Below are 19,663 nucleotides of genomic sequence, written 5' to 3' on the forward strand. Positions count from 1 at the left end.
CATCCGTTCAGTAGTTTGGAAGATACAGTTACACTGAAAATATACAAGTTATACCGAAAATAGTCACTAATAAATGTGTCCCCTGTTTGGTAGTTTCAAACTACTGAATGATGTCTCTGTTCACCAAATACAGGCAAGATAGCACCGTGTTGAAAAGTCAGAACAGTGTCTGTGAGCTAAAATGGCCGCTATCTATTGTTCTCACCATGTGCTTCATCCAAGCAAGTAAGGCAGAGGATGCAATCCAGGGACAGAGGGCTCCGTCCCAAGTGCCTTAAGACCCAATAACTTAAGGGACCATAATCCCAGGGCAGGAGGCTGGGAAACGGCCCCCTCCAAAACACCGTGGCGAGGTTGGTTTCGCCACACATCTCATTGACCACTACATCCCCTTTTATTGTTGAGGAACCAAAACATACATACAGGTGGTGCTGGTGCCTGTGCTGGTCTTATTCATTAAATTCAGACTGAGATGGAGCACCAGCTACACTAGCACCTTTGCCTGTGTATACAATAAAGACTCCTATGTGGCGCTAATTCGACCTAAGGATATGCCATCAAACTCCCTTTAACTGGTTTTGTTTTGGAAGTTTTATAGCTATATATAATCATGGCCTGCATATTTCTGCTGTGCATATTTGCCTATATTTAAGATGTGTAATCTCACAAATTTGGTATGAAGTGCCCCTACTTAATAATAATAATCTCTCTTTATTGGCTGGACTTTTACACAAAGTACAATTGTATTTTGTGTTCAGGAATCAAAACTAAATGGTTATGATTATTTTTAATTGTGAATCTGGGTTAAAGTTATTATCTGTTGCAGCGTCCCTTTGACTCCAATCTCAAAACGGATGGAAATAGGCTTGCAACATATCTTAACTATGTAAGTACCTTGTTACATGTTCTGTGACCCTTCAGGTCTGCAGTTTATTCTCATGTTTAATTTTATAGAAAGAGGAACCTGATGTATTCAAGCGTTTAGGCACTGGCAATCGTGTGGCTACCTTTTTGAACTACGTAAGTATGGTAGTTTACATAACAACTGAACATTGTACGCTAGCTGGAGTGAAGCAGAGTTTAGTAGGATGGCTTCCACAGTTTTTCATTTGGCCTTTTTTTTTTTTTTCATATTACCTGCTTTGCTGGCTTGATTAATTTTTTCCATAGCATTATACTATTTGTTTTCAGGGGTTATGGTCACCACTGCAGTGCAGATACAAAGTGACCGGAGCATGAGCTGCTGCAGGTGCGTGCCTATGCGCACTCCAATGGTCCCAGTCTCTCACACTTTCCTATTGTGTGTAACCCCTGGAAACTAGCAGTGTAGAATGAAAATGAATGAAGCCAGCAAAAGAGGTAATATGACAGTACATTGGTAAGTGCCTTGTAGTAACTTTGTCTACATTATAAATTCAATTTTGCAAAAGTGCGATAAGCCCTGTAAGTAGTGACATGGGGCCCTCGATGGATCTTTTTGAAGCTTTTTTTTTTTTCAGCACATCCCACAGATGCTTGATCGGACTGCGATCTACTTGGAACAGTTTGTCTTGTTCCTTAGACCATTACTGAACTATTTGTTGCACTGTGGCAGAGCATTAGCCTGCCGAAAGAGGCTATTTTTGGGGGAAAACCCTTGCCTTGAAGATATGTACTTGGCCTGAAGCAATGTTTAGGTATGTGTCAGAGTAACATCCACTGGCTTGCCAGGACCCAAGGTTACCCAGAACAACACATTTGCCTTATGCCATCTCTTCCCCAGGTAAGCTACGCACCTGGCCATCCACATGATGTAAAAAATGAAAACATTATTCACCTCACCAGGCCACATTCTTCTGAAGCTCGCATGCACATAGGTGCTTTTGAAGGAGGACGGAGTTCAGCATTGGCTCTGAACTACAATAACAGATTTAACCTTGTTTTCTTTCCTAGGCAACATTTATTTTTTCATAACTGAAGTCTTAAATGAATAAAAGTACATCAAAAATGCATTGCTTAAAATGCATACCAATAGTTGAAAAAGACGAATGATACATGTCCAAAACATTGTGCCATGGGTTCAACTACACAGTTCAGTGTGTTGGTAATTCACCTACTATATAAGCCGTTCATATTCATTTCTATCGGCACAACCACTGACTTGCTGTATGGTGTTTTTTATTTTCCCTTGCTGTCAGAATTTAAAGCTGCACTGAAATACATTGTTGGGACAGCTGTACATGCTCACAGCAGTCCTCTCTATTATATTAGTAATCCAGTCTGTGTATTTCATTGCAGCTTTGAGTACTAGCAGTGGAAAAAAAAGTGATCTGGACTCCTCATATGCAGTACTACTTATGTGTCATTGCAGATGGTAGTCCAGAATTATGACCTATTCCCTTTTAACCCTTTCAGGACATGGCAATTTTCTATCTTTGAGTTTCCGTTTTTTTATTCCCAGCCTTTCCGAAGTCATAACCTTTATTTTTATATATATATATATATATATATATATATATATATATATATATATATATATAATTTTTTTTTCATATAGCCGTATTAGGGCATGCATTTGCTGGGACAATTTAAAGAGGACCTTTCACCTTGAAAAACATTGTAAACTAAGTATCCTGACATATACAGCGGCGCCCAGGGATCTCACTGCACTTACTATTATCCCTAGGCGCCACTCCGTTCTCCAGTTATGTCCTCCGGTATCTTTGCTCAGTAAGTTAAAGTAGGCGGAGACTTAGGACTCTTGGTTATAGTAGTGGGGGACTGCACTTGTTCTGCTGAGCGTCTCCTCCTCCTAGGCTGTAGCGCTGGCCAATCGCAGCAGACAGCTCACAGCCTGGGAGAAAAAAAACTCCCAGGTTGTGAGCTTTGTGCTGCGATTGGCCAGCGCTACAGTCTAGGAGGAGGAGATGCCCAGCAGAACAAGGGCAGTCTCCGCCTACTATAACTTACTGAACGGAGCGGCGCCCAGGGATAATAGCAAGTGCAGTGAGATCCCTGGGCGCCACTGTATAGGTCAGGATACTTAGTTCACAATGTTTTTCAAAGTGAAAGATCCTCTTTAATATTTCATACGATGTAATGGGAACATGGGGGGGAAAAATCAAAACGTGGTGGAATTGAGAATTTTTTTTATTTTTCATTCTGCCACAGTTTTTTTTTTTTTTTTTTACAGTTTTTAACAGTCCCCCTAGGGACTCTCCTATAGACTGCAATTATTTAAGAATGCAGCCTTTGGGAGATTCAATACATTTCTATGGAGCACTGCCACCTGCAGGACTCCATAGTAATATACTTGTAGTAGGCATTGTAACCTAGAGCAGGCTCCAGCCTGCCATCACCAATCAACGTCTTCACCAGTCTCAGAAATTGGGAGCTGTCTGAGCCACAGGAGCACAGCACTCCTGGGGAAAGCCAACTCGGATACTGTGGGTACAATGGACCGCAGCATCTAATGGGTTAAATGACTGCAATCAGAGACATTAGCTCCAGGTATTTGCTGTTTAAAACGGCAGACACATGGCAGTTATGGTGCATGTTTGAGAGTGGGCACCATTTTGTACCCCTGGGCCTTTGCTATGCATGTATGGTGGTGGTGGTCCTGCATAGGTTAAAACCTCTCATGGCTTACTGTTAAAATGGGTAGCGTCACTGTTAGAAGAAAGTTGCACAGAGAAGTAAGATTTACAGGGAGGTGTGCCAGGAGCAAACCAGGAAGAACAGCACGGCAGGATTAAAGTTTCCCAATGAAACCTAGGATTTTGGATGAATGAATTTCTTAAAATTCAATTCTGGTCCAATTCGACCTTAATCGGCAGTTGAATCTTTAGACTCTGTTTGCTCATCTCTGAACACTTCTGGAACGGATGAGAATAATCGTTTCTGTTGATTAGAGTGAGAGAAATGCGATGTGCACAGGAAAGATATCTATATTTTGTGGATCCATGGTTTGCAGTTCAAAATATGGTTGTGTGCTTTAGGCCTAATACTGTGCAAACATAGGCAAGACTGTCTGGAAATATACAACAATTGTCATCTCTGCTGATGCTGGAGGCAAGGCGGGACAGGGTATTTGGCACCCTAGATGGAGCAGGCAACTTATCCCCCCCTCCCCTCAATCAATTAAAAGTAACATTACTTTCTAATAAAGATATTAAAACACATTTCAAAGAAGCAGTGAAGGGCAGATCCAGTGACTTACAGGTGACATCTACACGGATTTCAGTTCTTCACGTTCCTTTTCTTCTTTATTTGGTCTAGACCATCACAGACAGACGACTTTGGCCAGGGGTGTGACAATATTTATAATGCCCCTTCTGCAATGCCAGCTGTAGCTCTAATGTCCCCTTGCAGTTATAACTCCCCTGTATTATAATGCCCCAAGTAGTACATATATTCCCCCGATAGTTTCAGCATATAATGCTCCCCCCCCCCGCCCCCCCCCCCCCCCGTAGTTAGTACCAGTATATAATGCTCCTCTGTCCCCAATAGTGCCAGTATATATGTAATGCTCCTCCTACAGAGCCAGTATATAGTATATATAATCTTTCTCCCAGTGCCACTATATAATGCTCCTCCCTTTGCCACTATGTAATGCTCTCCCCGGTGCCAGTATATAACGCACAGCCATATTTAGAGTTTATGCTGCCCAAGGCACTCTGGTTGAATACACCCCCATTAAAGGCACATTTACACTTGGCAATTACTGCCATGATTTGCTGCCTTCTTCACAAGTGTCCTAATAAAGTGGTCAGTGTTAACAAAGCAGAAGATCGATGATAAAACTATCACTGAATGTCAGTGATGATGCAGTAAAAATACCTATTGCTGGCACAATTATTCCATGTAACCACCGCTACCTAGTGCATAACCAGGTTCTGGTGATCAGTGGTTTGGTTCTCCAAGGCTCATTTGCTCTACTGGGAAATACAGGGCACACCACAGTATAATCTATATACTGTATGTAGCTTAGCCCTACCCTCAAAAAAAAAAAAATACATTTAGGGGGTCATCTATTAACATGAAATGCGCCTATATTAAGCTACTTTCACACTAGCGTTCGATCGGATCCGTTCTGAACGGATCCGCTCATATTAATGCAGACGGTGGCTCCGTTCAGAACGGATCCGTCTGAATTCTATTGGCAAAAGATGGCTAAGTGTGAAATTAGCCTGAGCGGATCCGTCCAGACTTTTACATTGAAAGTCAATGGGGGACGGATCCGTTTGAAGATTGAGCCATACTGTGGCATCTTCAAACGTATCCGTCCCCATTGACTTACATTGTAAGTCTGGACGGATCCGCACGGCCAGGCGGACACCCGAACGCTGCAAGCAGCGTTCAGGTGTCCACCTACTGAGCGGAGCGGAGGCTGAACGCCGCCAGACTGATGCAGTCTGAGCGGATCCGCATCCATTCAGACTGCATCAGGGCTGGATGGAAGCGTTCGGGTCCGCTCGTGAGCCCCTTCAAACGGAGCTCACGAGCGAACAGCCGAACGCTAGTGTGAAACTAGCCTTAGGCATATTTCAAGCGCCGGTACCTGCGACTTTCCCCATTCACGCTAGGTCTAAAATTGTTGTCGGGAAATTGTTGGCTCATTAACCGTTTTCTACTCCTGGTTTAGGTGTAGAAAATAGTCTAAATATAAGACCGCAAGGAAGCGGTCTTACATTTAGAACTGGTGCTTGATGCGCCGACGTTACGGAGAAACCGGCACCTCTACGTAACTGCAGTGGATGCTCCGGCAGGTATGGGGCTATATTTATTTTAGACGCCAGTCTTAATGATTGTGCCCCTTAGTGTCTACATATTGCGAACATACAGAAGTTAAGTAATACCGCCACACTGGATGATATTTCTATACAGCGACTTGATAACACCTCCATAGAATGCCTGGATGACACTGCCATACTGTGACTGTATAACAGGAAGGGAAAGCTGAGTCTTTTAGTCCTTCAAGGCTGCAGATAAGCTGTTTGATGTAATTCAGACTGTAAGTCGCCAATGTAAGACTACAACTCCCAGTATGGTCGCTCTACCTGTGCAGCCTAAGTAGGATTATAACTCCCAGTTTGGTCTCTGTGCCACCTATACCTCTTTACCCAGACCACATGTGGTGGGTGGAAGCAGGCAACACAGGCAGATACTGGGAGTTATAATCCTACACTACACTGACATTTGGCTCACTAGCCGGGACTCTGGGAGTAGTAATTCAAGAATTGCTGACAGTAACTAAGTCTTTGATCTGCTGGCCAGAGGAGTGCTGCTGCTGGAGCCCCTCCCCCAATCTTGGGTCCGATGTTGAGTCAACAACAGTAACCACAGAAGCAGTAACGGTGTTAACTGTCTGAATCCCAAGCTGTAACTGTCTGAATCCCAAGCTGTAACTGTCTGAATCCCAAGACTGTCAATGTGGAGGGTGGGGGAGGGCAATGAGTGGCAGCAGGTTTTCTCCTTCCTCAGTGGTGCAATGTTTTCTTCAGCATGCATCCAGCTCTCTGATTGGTGCAGCCCTAGGCACCTCGATGGTGTCAGGATAGCGCCCCCTCCTAGAAGTATTGAAGTGGAGCCCTAGGCGGGCACGTACACTTGCCTACCCATCGTTTTGGCTCTGGATGGAGGATAAAGTGGCACACATTTAGACTGCTTCGTCAAAGGGGGAGATTTATTAAACTGATGTAAAGTAGAACTGGCCTAGTTGCCCATAGCAACTAATAAGATTCCACCTCTCATTTTCCAAAGGAGCTGTAAAAAATAAAAGGTGGAATCTGATTGGTTGCTATGGGCAACTAGGCCAGTTCTACTTTACGCTAGTTTGATAAATCATCCCCCCCCCCCTAAGTTTTTATTATATTAGGTGACTTCCTTTTGTACCAGAATTGTGGCCTGAATATTGGCGCAATTTGGGTGACTCAAACCACTCACCCTCTGTTGCTAAGTTTTTCACTTTGTTTGACGGTTTAGGAAAAAAGTGTCTGGATTGGCAAGGCAAAAATATGAAAAGTCGCTTTTCACCAGGTAGAGAGAAAATTTTCGAATTGCCAACCCAGAATCTTCTCTGTAAGGAAACAAGATCCACCTGCAAACAGATTAGGGTTTTAGCAAAAATTCTGAAACTGCTATCTGCGGATGGTTCTCTCTTTCTTAGGGCTCATGCACATGACCGTTGTTGTTTTGCGGTCCGTTTTTCACTGATCCGTTCTGTATCTGAGGTTTTTTTTTTTTCTCTGATTTAAGTCCTCTACAGTTCCGTTATTGCAAAAAACACATGGTTTCCATATTTGATCCATTTTTTGCGGATCGTATACAGAAACGGTAACTTATTAATCACCAAACACATGAGTAATATGGGCTGGGCATAGCATTTCTACAATATGGATCTGCAAAATACGGGTGACATACGGATGTGTTCCATGTGCGTTTTTTTCTTACCGTATTTTTTGCGAACCCTTTGATTTGAATGGGGCCTCGTACCGTGATTTGCGGACAATAATGGGACATGCACTACTTTTTTGCAGAACGGCCATGCGGACAAACTGAAACGGAATGCACACAGAGTAATTTCTGTATTTTCTACAGCCCCATTGAAGTGAATGGTTTTGCATAATGTCCGCAAAAAATAACGGAACGGAAGCGGAAAGAAAATACGTTCGTGTGCATGAACCCTTATGGAGAGTCATACATTGACTTTTAGGGTAGCCTGCCATATAAGGGCCGTTTCACACGAGCGGATGCCGTGCGTGGCATCCGCTCCGTGAAAGAGTGCCAAGACCCGCTGCAGACTGCAGAGGCACGGAGCAGTAACATGACTGTTAATGCTCCTTGCCTCTCTGTGATCTCTTTCCTACGAAATCACAGCGGATGCCACGCACGGCATCCGCTCGTGTGAAACGGCCCTAAGACTCCCTATGCCATATTGGCTTCCACAAGGAGAAACGCTATCCCCTAATATTTAAGGCACAGATAATGCTTTTTTACTATAGTATCAGAAGTTGTCAAACTGTTCATTTAAAAAAATCACTTTAGGATAATATACAATCATTTAAGGTTTGAAGGTCATCCGAAAGTGGACATACCAGTAAATATACCAAAGAATGACTGAAAATCTTCACAAAACCTGGATTCCAGTAAAATGGAATAGGGGCATTTGATTCGGTATGTAAATGCAAGAAATACCTCAAATAGCACACAGCAAAAAAAAAAAAAAGAGAGAAAATTCTGTTGACAGATGAGATACTGTTAAAAATAATGCATTTTTGCGGCATATGCAAAATGGGGCTAGACTAAAATTGGAGAATTTTTGTAAAGTTTAGAATTGGTGTACTATTCTAATGAAGATCAAAGATTGATATTTAAAAAAAACATTAATTTGACCGTCCTTGCATTTTCATGTCTGGTCAAATTTCCACATCTTTCAATAATTATCTAAAGATATGTAACAGGGAACGTGGCCAGGTTTTGGAGGGAAATGGCTGTTTAACTTCAGGGCTCCTGCACCCAGCAGCAGCAAATAGCCTGGCACTTATACCCTAAAATAGGGACACAGCAGCAGCGATTCCGCCCTACATACCCAGAAGCCAGCTGGGATGGGGAGGACTCTCAGAACACAGCACAAACAAGACACTGACCTGCAAAAGGTCTTTGAGCAGGAGCACAGCAAAGATGGCGCCACGGCATGCTCCTCTCTCCACTCTCCTCCTCTGACCTCACCAGACCCGGAGTGCTCCTTACTGCCTTCTTTACAGCCAGCATTGGTGAGTGCATCCTCACAACTGTCTACACCACATCTCTCTCCTATATCAGAAAGTACAGACCCCAGTATGGGGGAATTGGAGCAGGACGCACACCAGGAGGCTGGGACTAGGCCTAGCAGGCTGCATTCAAACATGTCTGACCCCTGCAGCCTAAGACAAGGTGATACACACCCTGAAAACCTCCAGAGTTTAACGTTGAAGATGCCACCTCACTAGGTGAAAGATCAGTTGGCCATGCTAATGATGCTTTAACCGCTCTACCCGCCACTCATTCCCCAGTGTCTGAATCTCCCAAAACCATCTCAATCCGCCAGCAGTACCTGCATGTAGCCAGCAGTGTGTTTCTGATGATGCATTTCTTCCTGAAGGCAGATGCAGCAAAAGTACTGAGAACGTTTTATCCCCTGCCCGGTGCGCTTCTCCACACATGCTTGAAGTCAAGGAGGCAGCGTCCTACTTGCTTCAAGTCACGGTAACCACGCCCCCTTCCCTGTCCCTTCGCTGTGACGGAACGTGCTTATGCAGAAAGTCTGAATTCCACCCTTCCCGGTCCTGGCTGAATCTGAGGGGACATCCACAGGCAGTCTGGTGGTACCGGGAGGTACCGCTGTCGCACCGCTTCCCTTGTGCCATTACAGAGGCAGGGGGCGGAGCGGGTTCTTGTTCTCGCGATTGTTGGCGTGGACCGGAAGTGACGTGCGGCCACTTCCGCTATTTGGAATGCATAGCGTTCTGGAAGTGAGAATGAGAGGCCGCAGGTGGATTTCTCCAGGGGTCCTTTCCTGGGGTATTTTTACCCCGTCAGTGCACAGGTGGAAGCGTGCCAGCCAGCCTGAGAGAACATTTACAGACCTCATTTATGGAAGACCCTCCATCTCTGCACTATACTATGGAAGAGGAGAGTGGTCACCGCACTGGTCAACAGGACAACCTCTATACGCGTATTTGTATTCCTGGTGGGGTAATCCCCACTATAAGCCTTTCAAATTTCTTATTTTAAGGGGTCCATTCTGTTTTATTTTTTAGAATCCTAAAAAGAACCCTAGGAAGGCGACTGCAAAAACAATGTGCAGGGATGGGCAAACCGCGGCTCTCCAGCTGTTGTAAAACTACAGTTCCCAGTATGCCCAGTCTGCCTACAGCTATCAGTCTACAGCAGGGCATGATGGGATTTGTAGTTTTACAACAGCTGGAGAGCCGCAGTTTGCCCATCCCTGCTGTAGGAAAAAGTTAACCCCCTCCTGGCCAAAATTGCTTTGCCAGGACTTCATTAATAAGATGCTAGAAGAGGAGTCCCCATCATTTATGCAAAGCAGGCTCATTCTAGTCACTTCTCAGATTCTGATTCTTCTGGGGCTGAAGCGGAACAGGGCGAGATCTGCGGTAGTTCGGAGTCATCATCATCATCAGAAGGGGAGTCAGTTGGTAATCCACTATTTTTTCTCATGAGGACACGGACTCCTTGCTTAAAGCCATTAGGCCTACAATGAAGGTGGACGAACCCAAGGAGCCAAAGACAGTCCAGCAGATTATGTTTGGTGAACTGGGTCATAGAAAATCTATGGTTTTTCCTATAAATGGAAACCTAAGATCCCTAATTCAAAATAAATGGAAAAGACCAGACAAAACATTCTTTGTTCCCAAAAACTTTAAAAGGAAATATCCTTTTGACGAAATATCCTGGGATAGGCCTCCTAAGATAGACTCCCCTATTGCTAAGATCTCCAAGAAATTAGCCTTACCATTTTGAAGATCTAGGGGCTCTAAAAGATCCAATGGACAGAAGAGCTGAAATACAGTTGCAAGAAAAAGTATGTGAACCCTTTGGAATGATATGGATTTCTGCACAAATTGGTCATCGAATGTGATCTGATTTTCATCTAAGTCACAACAATAGGCAATAACAGTCTGCTTAAACTAATAACACATAAATAATTCAATGTTACCATGTTTGTATTGAACACACCATGTAAACATTTACAGTGCAGGTGGAAAAAGTATGTGAACCCTTGGATTTAATAACTGGTTGAACCTCCTTTTGGCAGCAATAACTTCAACCAAACATTTCCTGCAATTTCAGATCAGACATGCAAAACGGTCAGGAGTAATTCTTGACCATTCCTCTTTACAGAACTGTTCCAGTTCAGCAATATTCTTGGGATGTCTAGTGTGAATCTCTTTCTTGGGGTCATGCCACAGCATCTCAATCGGGTTGAGGTCAGGACTTTGACTGGGGCCACTCCAGAAGGCGTATTTTCTTCTGTTTAAGCCATTCTGTTGTGGATTTTCTAATATGCTTTGGGTCGTTGTCCTGTTGCAACACCCATCTTCTGTTAAGCTTCAGCTGGTGGAGAGATGGCCTTAATTTCTCCTGCAAAATGTCTTGATAAACTTGGGAATTTATTTTTCCTTCGATAATAGCAATCCATCCAGGCCTTAACGCAGCAAAGCAGCCCCAAACCATGATGCCCCCACCACGATACTTCACAGTTGGCATGAGGTTTTGATGTTGGTGTGCTGTGCCTCTTTTTCTCCACACACAGTGTTGTGTGTTTCTTCCAAACAACTCAACTTTGGTTTCAGCTGTCCTCAGAATATTTTGCCAGTACTGCTGTGGAACATTCAGGTGCTCTTGTGCAAACTGTAAACATGCAGCAATGGTTTTTTTTTTGGACAGCAGTGGCTTCCTCTGTGGTATCCTCCCATTTAATCCATTATTATTTAGTGTTTTACTCATGGTAGATTCGATCAGATGTTGCCTGAGACTTTTGTAAGTCTTTAACTGACACTTTAGGATTCTTCTTCACCTCATTGAGCAGTCTGCGCTGTGCTCTTGTAATCATCTTTACAGGACGGCCACTCCTAGGGAGAGTAGCAGCAGTGCTAAACTTTTTCCATTTATAGACAATTTGTCTTACCGTGGACTGATGAAAAGCAAGGCTTTTGGAGATACTTTTATAACACTTTCCAGCTTCATGCAAGTCAACAATTCTTATTCGTAGATCTTCTGAGAGCTCTTTTGTGCGAGGCATTATTCACATCAGGCAATGCTTCTTGTGAAAGGCAATCCCAGAACTGGTGTGTGGTTTTTTGTTTTGTTTTTTATAGGGCAGCTGTAACAAACACCTCCAATCTCTTCTCATTGATTGGATTCCAGTTGGCTGACACCTCACTCCAATTAGGTCTTGGAGATGTTATTAGTAAGATGTAAGATCAGTTCACATTTTATGACCAATTTGTGCAGAAATCCATATCATTACAAAGGGTTCACATACTTTTTCTTGCAACTGTATACCTTAAGAACGCCTGGAAAGCCTCTGCTCAGACATTTAAACCTAACATTGCAGCTACTCCCACAGCAAGATCTCTTAAGTTATGGTTACAGGACCTGGAATCCCACATAGAAAACAAAACCCCAAGAGAACAATTACTTGAGGTTTTCCCTACCATCATGGAGGCAGTCTACTTTATATCAGACGCCTCTGCAGATGACTTAGTTGAGTGCTAGGTCCGCGGCCTTAGCTAATTCTGCAAGAAGAGCTATGGTTGAAGGGGTGGTCAGGAGATACAGGATCCAAAAATAAACTATGCGCTATTCCCTGACAGGGGGATTTTATATTCGGATCAGTTTTGGACACTTGATTAGAAAACGCTGCAGATGACAAAAAAGGCTTTCTATCCTCGAAACTGACAAAGCATCAGTTTTTTTCGTACAAACTAGAGGGAATATAACCAAGATAAAAGGCTGAAATTCTGGAGGAATAACAGCTAAATAACAGGTTTCCCTTTCAGCTTCCAATCCAGTAGCTGTTCTAAAAACAGTCAGCAATGACGGTTCCATTCCGCTGGGAGGAAGGTTGTCTATTTATCTTCAGGCTTGGGAGAAGATCTCTGCAAGTCCTTGGATCCTGGGCGTCATAAGAGACTGCTTTCGTTTAGAGTTCACCTCTCTCCCACCGGAGAGGATGATAGTTACAAGCCTGGATCAAAAGTCTATAAAAAAAAAAACAGGCCTTAAAACAGGAGTTACTTATCCTACTAAAGATAAAAGTATTAATAGAGGTTCCGGTGTCAGAAAGAGGGAGAGGATTTTATTCTTCCCTTTTTCTGGTTCCCAAACCTGATGGGACTTTCAGGATGATAATAAACCTGAAAGACCTAAACCAATTCCTAAAGTACAAGAAGTTCAAAATGGAATTAATACAGTCAGCAATAAATCAGCTGTTTCCGGAATGTGTAATGTCAACCCTAGACATTAAAAGACTCATATTATCATATCCCAATCCATGCAGAATCCCAGAGGTTCCTAAGGGTAGCAGTATCCATGGACAGGCAAACCCACCACTTTCAATACAGAGCGCTCCCATTCGGAGTATCCCAAGCGCCCAGGCTTTTCCCCAAGCTAATGGCAGAGGTGATGGCTCACGTGAGAGAAAAGGATATCTTGACGATACCCTATTTAGACGATATACTGGTAGTGGCAGAATCAGAAAGCACTCTGTCCTTCCACCTCTCAGAAAAAATCAGGGTATTGGGGGAGTTGGGGTGGTGGATAAATTGGGAGAAATCAAACCTACTCCCATCAAAGAGCTGTTAATCTTTGGACCCAATTCTAGACTCCATGAAACAATGCTACTTTCTTCCTCAGAACAAGATCTTCAAAATTCTAAAAGAAGTGCAATCTTTGATTTCATCAAAACACAGAACCATCAGATGGGATGGCGATATCGGGCAGGATGACATCTATAATACCTGCAGTCAAATGGGCCTTGCTGCATTCTCAGAAGATTCAATGGCAGATTCTCAGAGAATGGCAGGGATCTCTTTATCTTCCAGCCCAGGTCATTCAGTCCATGCAGTGGTGGTTATACCCTGAAAACCTGTCTCGGGGACTCCCCTGGAATATGCAAGAGCAGATTTCAATAAACACTGATGCAAGTCCGACAGGTTGGGGGGGGCATACTGTCAAGAAGATGGTCCCATTTAGAAAAAAGGAGTTCACGGAATGTAAGAGAATTAAGGGCAGTACTCCTTGCTCTAATAGCCTTCTTTCCAAAATTAAAGGGAATCATGAGAGGGCTATACTAGAGAAGAAAGGCCTTTCCAGTGATGTGATTAATACCCCCCTGTCATGTAGGAAATACGTCACTTGTATATACCTAAAAATTTGGAAGAACTTCTTAGCTTTTTCTGCGGTTCCAATAGACCCTTTAGGTCCCCCTCCTATGCCGATAATCCTAGATTTTCTTCAACTGCTAGTACTTCCCAGTCCATAAGGGATGTTCATAATCAACTGAGAAGTTTACTCTTACATGACTATGAACGAACTCTTGTGAAAACTAAAGCCAGATATTATGCTCAAAGCAATAAAGCTGGCAAACTCCTAGCTTCCAAATTAAAATCCCATCACACCCTCTCCAGAATCCCCTACATTAAACATCCAACAACTGGGACCAAATATATAGACCCTAGGGATATTGCCACTCAATTTAAAGAATATTATCATGATCTTTATAATATTGGAGATCAACAATCCCCTGCAGACAATTTATCTACCTTAACGGATGACTTTCTAAATAAAGCACAGTTACCGACCTTGACAGAGGAACAGCTAACTTCTCTATGCTCCCCAATTACAAAAATGGAGATCCTTAACACTATTAAATGGGTTGTCCGGGTTCAGAGCTGAACCCGGACATACCTCCATTTTCACTACGGCAGCCCCCCTGGCTTGAGCATCGGAGCAGTTCATGCTTCAATGCTCTCCTTTGCCCTGCACTAAATCGCGCAGGGCAAAGGCATTTTTTGGAGATCCGATGATGTACCGGGCTCTCCATGGGGCTGCCAGCAAGGCCTGTGACGTCACCGGCACTGATGGGCGGGGTTTAGTGCTGCCCTAGCCAGTAAAACGGCACCGAACAAACTGCTGGGCGGAAGCTTCCAGTTTGTGATTGTAAACAAAAGAGCCCATGCCCTGAGCGATTTAGCGCAGGGCAAAGGAGAGCATCAGAGCATTAACTGCTCCAATTCTCAAGTCGGGGGCTGTGGGGGTGAAATTATGGGTATGTCCGGGTTCAGTTCTGAACCCGGACAGCCCCTTTTAAGACACTACCTTCCGGTAAATCCCCCGGGCCCAGATGACCTTTCAGGCGAATTCTATATAAAAAAAAAACTCTCCATATTACTATTCCCACCAGAGATGCTCTCTGCATTAATATTACCTAATCCGGGAAAACAAGCAGATGTGCCCCAGAACTTCTATGCCAATATACTGGCATCCAGATTGTAATCAGTTATACCCTTTTTGTTACAATCTGATCAAACAGGGTTCCTCAGAGGATGACAAGCTTTTGATAATAACAGGCTGGTATTAACTATCCTAGATTACTCAGAGGCGAACAGGGTCCCTATGGTAGCAGTCACGTTGGATGCCAAGAAGTGTTTGACCGTATTAATTGGTCCTTTGCCTTCTCGGTATTGCAACACATGGGCTTTAAAGGAACAATACTCTCTGCTATACAAAATCTATACAGTAACCCCTCGGCCAGAGTTTTCACTAATGTTGGGTGGGGGGGGGGGGTGGACAGAATCCTCAGCACTCCCTCAGTGCGCCTGCGCCGATGATGTCGCCGAAAGAGAAGACGTCATTGGCGCAGGCGCACTGAGGGAGTGCTGAGGAGGCGAGCCTCCTTAGAGCGCCTGCGCCCAATCAACACAGTCGTGAGATTTTTGAAAAGCTGACAGGGCTGGCCGGAGGAGGAGATCGCGGCTTGCCTTGTCAATCAACACAAGGAGGGGGCGGTTTTCTGCGGCTGCTACCAGCAAGTATGCTCCCTACTTGCTGGTAGAAAGGTAATTAGCATATCATAAAAGTAAGTTTTTGGCTAAATCTACTGAACGAAAATTATTAATAACATAATGTATGGCAATATGGCAGGATAGGGATTATAAGTAGACGAAAAAAAAAAAAAAAGAAAATGCGTTTAGTGGGGTGACAGAAGCCCTTTAATGTAACTTGTCCTAAAGATCTGTTTTCGACCATTATTAAGTGCACACTGGTAAATACTTGTTTTTGCAGCCTGTACTGCTATAATGGAAAATTGATGCTGGCCAGGAAATGTTTTATCGCTGTTTGCTATATGAATAAAATTTGGGGTTAACCACAAATATATAGGAAATAGAGCATGCAAAATAGATGTAATTAGGCACAGCCGTAGTTACATGTTTTCTCTAATTATTTTATAAAGTGGATTTTAAGCCTCTTTACAGCCATTTAAGAAAACAAAAACTTAATAGAAAGAAATGACTTCTGACAATTTGGTGTGGTTTCGATCTGAGTAGAGTTCTTAGAAAATATGTTGATTCCCTACCACATTTTCTATTGAGCTGTGCAAGCTACTAACCACACAGTAACCTGTTAAGACGTGGCTTTCGTTTGCCTTTTGAAAAAATGTTTGTATGTTTATTTTTTCAATACTGGGGATTTTAAAGTTTGTCCTAGATGGACTTAAAATAAGGGGGATCACCCATTCATGACAATCTGCGAGCAGAGCAGAATGCCACTACAAAGATCGGCTGGCTTCCAGTGCAATTCCAGCCGCCTACAACCTTTCCTAGAAATAACATTTTCTTAGAAGTCATCTTCTGTAACTCATTTCTTTTGATTTTATTCTCACCTTAAACATAGGAGTGAGCCTTGCAGGGTTAACTCAGCTGAATTAAGTATCTTCTAATTGATCCATTGGTTCATTCTAGAGAACAGGTACTTTTAATTAATATGCAAATTAGCAGTTACGTGCACTAATGGCCGTCCCTTGTGCTTCCTTTGCTATTTCATCCCTTTTTGTTCTTGATTGAAAGAGCCAGGTTCCTGTATAGTCAGATATAGTCAGTGGCTTGGGGCTGCCCTCAGTGCATTTAAAGGGGTTATCTGAGGCTGGCTGGAAATGCCCCCCCCCCCCATATGCCCAAGCCCCTCACACTGATTCTAATTACCTGGCTCCCTTCGCCAATCCCCATCCCTGCACAGCCGCAGCTCTTCTCCCCATGCACGGATTAAAACATGCGGTGTTGGTGGGGGAGCAGCCAATGGCAGACGGGGATGAGCCTCTCTAGCATTGTGGTGTGGACTGTCGGATGTGGATCGTGGACACAATTCAAGTGAATGGGTCTGCGTCCACAGACTGTGGGCACATGCTCGGCACCCTGCATCGTGGACCACAATTTGCAGTCCGCAGCATGGGAACAGCAGGCAAATGGTTGTCTGCATGAGGCCTAAAGGGAATTTATCACCAGAAACTGGTGTATTGTTTAAATTATGTTATGTTTAACCTATTTTTGAAGAATTTATGTTTGTTTTTAATTTGCCATGTCAACATCTACAGGGTGGGCCATTTATATGGATACACCTTAATAAAATGGGAATGGTTGGTGATATTAACTTCATGTTTGTGGCACATTAGTATATGTGAGGGGGGGGGGAACTTTTCAAGATGGGTGGTGACCATGGCGGCCATTTTGAAGCATATGTGAAGATACGAGATGTGCAGCACCTGAAACTACGGATACTGGAAGCTTGTGCTAGCATTTCTCCTCCGGTGTTGCTATCAGGGTGTGAAGAGTGGGAGAAGAGGGTTGCATTGACAATCCAACACAATGGGCAGCACATTGAACACATTTTATAAGTGGTCAGAAACTTGTAAATAACTCATGAAAGAATAAAGTTACGTCAAAACCAAGCACACCATTGTTTTTCTTGTGAAATTCCCAATAAGTTGAATGTGTCACATGACCCTCTTCCTATTGAAAAAACAAAAGTTGGATTCAAAATGTCCGCCATGGTCACCACCCATCTTGAAAAGTTCCCCCCCCCCTCACATATACTAATGTGCCACAAACAGGAAGTTAATATCACCAACCATTCCCATTTTATTAAGGTGTATCCATATAAATGGCCCACCCTGTAGATTTAAACAAATACCATAAAATCTTGCAGTTTTCACACTAGCCATTAAGCCGAATGATGGGTGTTGCTTACAAATTACTTTACTGTAGTTACCTGCATACGTGTAATTGTTATCCTGCCTCTATTGATATCACCTCTGTGTATAGATTAGGCAGCATCCACTATTCACAACAGGTGAATGCTAAAGCTTATCTATTCTTTTCTTGTGCAATGACCTCTGCACAGGTCACAGAGCATGCCCAGAAACCTAAACTCTCCAGTCAGAGGTCCCCTCCTGTTAATTATGTCCATGGCCCATGGGGCTGCTGTAAAGCAGTTCTCTTAATGCTTTCTAAATGCTGTTAAGAACAGCTCAGGCAAGATGGCCGTCCCCATAATCATGTTCAGGAAATTGAATAATTAAATCTGTATTCAGAAAATAAAGAGATTAGAAAAAAAGGTTATGTTACTATCTGATTTTAACTGAAAGATGACATTTTGGTGCCACATTTCCTTTTATATAGACTTTTCATATGCTGTCCCTAATGCCCTAATAAAACGATTTGTAATATGTAATTATGACACTTTTCCTACCTAAAGTGCATCATTCCCTGTGCGCTTAAAACTCAGTTCTCCGTACACTGCTGAGCTACAGAGTACACATTTTATCAATGGGGACGCAGCAGAGCTGTGAGTACAGGCAGGAACACATATTGCTGCTCCAGCCCGTGTTCCCTGGATGATTACGAACTCCTGCCATAGCACATGGGTACCCTGTACCCATGTACTATGCTAGGATTAGCTGAACGGAGCGGACCCCTGCTTCTGCCTGCTCAGCTAAGCTAAGAGAACCGCATGCCCCTGTGTATTGAAATACAAGCAGTCTGCCAGTACTATACTTCTCTAGACTTTCTTTCCCATATTTCTAGGTCAACCAACTGTGAGCTTATCATAATTCTTGCCCTTATCCTTGGCATACATGGTGTGTAAGACAAAGCTTATGCCCACAGCACATAGATCTAGGACTCAAAATACAGATTATCATGACAGCGTGGAGAGGGGAAAATAACTGCAGGTCACAAAATACCCCTGGTGGCAGAGGTTTCAGAAGTGTTTTTAGAGTGGATAACATTTTTTATAAAACTGATTTACACATTTGTTCAGGTTTACTTAAATTGACCTTTGAGAAGAAGTGGTTTGAAAAGTTAACACCCATTTAAAGGGGTTGTCCTGCCGTTTATACTAATGACCTATCGTCAGGATAGGTCAACAATGTCTGATTGGCAGGGGACCAACACCCAGCGCCCCTGCTGATCAGCTGAAGAGGAGGCAGTACTGCACACGAGCGCTACCTCCTGGTGTCACGGCGGCCAGGATACAAGATACACAGAAAATAAACAAACAAGTGTCTAGGCAAGAAGCTGGGGATAAAGGTCACCTCCTGACAAATCCCTACCAGCTTTCTCTAGACTTCTATGCCCACGTTTAGACCCTGAAGGTGGGAATAACGTGCCTGGGGTGAAGATGCCCTAAAATCTCTAAGATGGTGAAAGGGGGAAAGAGGCAGCCTGCTCCCTCAGAACCTGAAGGGGGCAGGTGTCTCTCTAACAGCCTAGACAGACAACCACAAGAAAACAAAAAACAACTTATCTTTACTGAGCAGGAACAGCAAATCCTTTTCTTCTTTTCTTCCTTTGAGCCGGACAAAAGCTATAACAAGCATAGGACACTAGGAGTGGGCATAATTTAAACGCAAACCAACGACCACACCCAGTGCACCTGAAGGGAGGCGGATATAGCTCAACTCCAAAACAAAACAAAAAGGCTACACACGTGCTGCTAATCTGGCAGACCTCCGCACATGACCTGAGCAGGGCATGACACTACCCCCCCCCCTCCCTTCTACGGGTGACCTCCGGACACCCCGGCCCAACTTTATCCGGGTGGGATCTGTGAAAAGCCCTGA

General features: G+C 43.6%; 1 protein-coding gene across 5 annotated transcripts in view; it reads left to right on the top strand.

Moving 5' to 3' along the window:
• Positions 1–19,663, top strand: part of P4HA2 (prolyl 4-hydroxylase subunit alpha 2) — a 172,053-nt gene that overhangs the window by 110,873 nt on the left and 41,517 nt on the right. For 3 of the 5 annotated variants that reach the window (XM_044280783.1, XM_044280784.1, XM_044280786.1), the window contains 2 exons: positions 827–886; positions 955–1,020. In XM_044280783.1, the coding sequence (XP_044136718.1) occupies positions 827–886; positions 955–1,020 (126 nt within the window). The remainder of the gene's footprint in view (positions 1–826; positions 887–954; positions 1,021–19,663) is intronic. The other 2 variants (XM_044280788.1, XM_044280787.1) reach the window with 2 other exon arrangements.

This window comes from Bufo gargarizans, chromosome 2 (assembly GCF_014858855.1).
Source record: "Bufo gargarizans isolate SCDJY-AF-19 chromosome 2, ASM1485885v1, whole genome shotgun sequence".
Classification (NCBI taxonomy): Eukaryota; Metazoa; Chordata; class Amphibia; order Anura; family Bufonidae; genus Bufo; species Bufo gargarizans.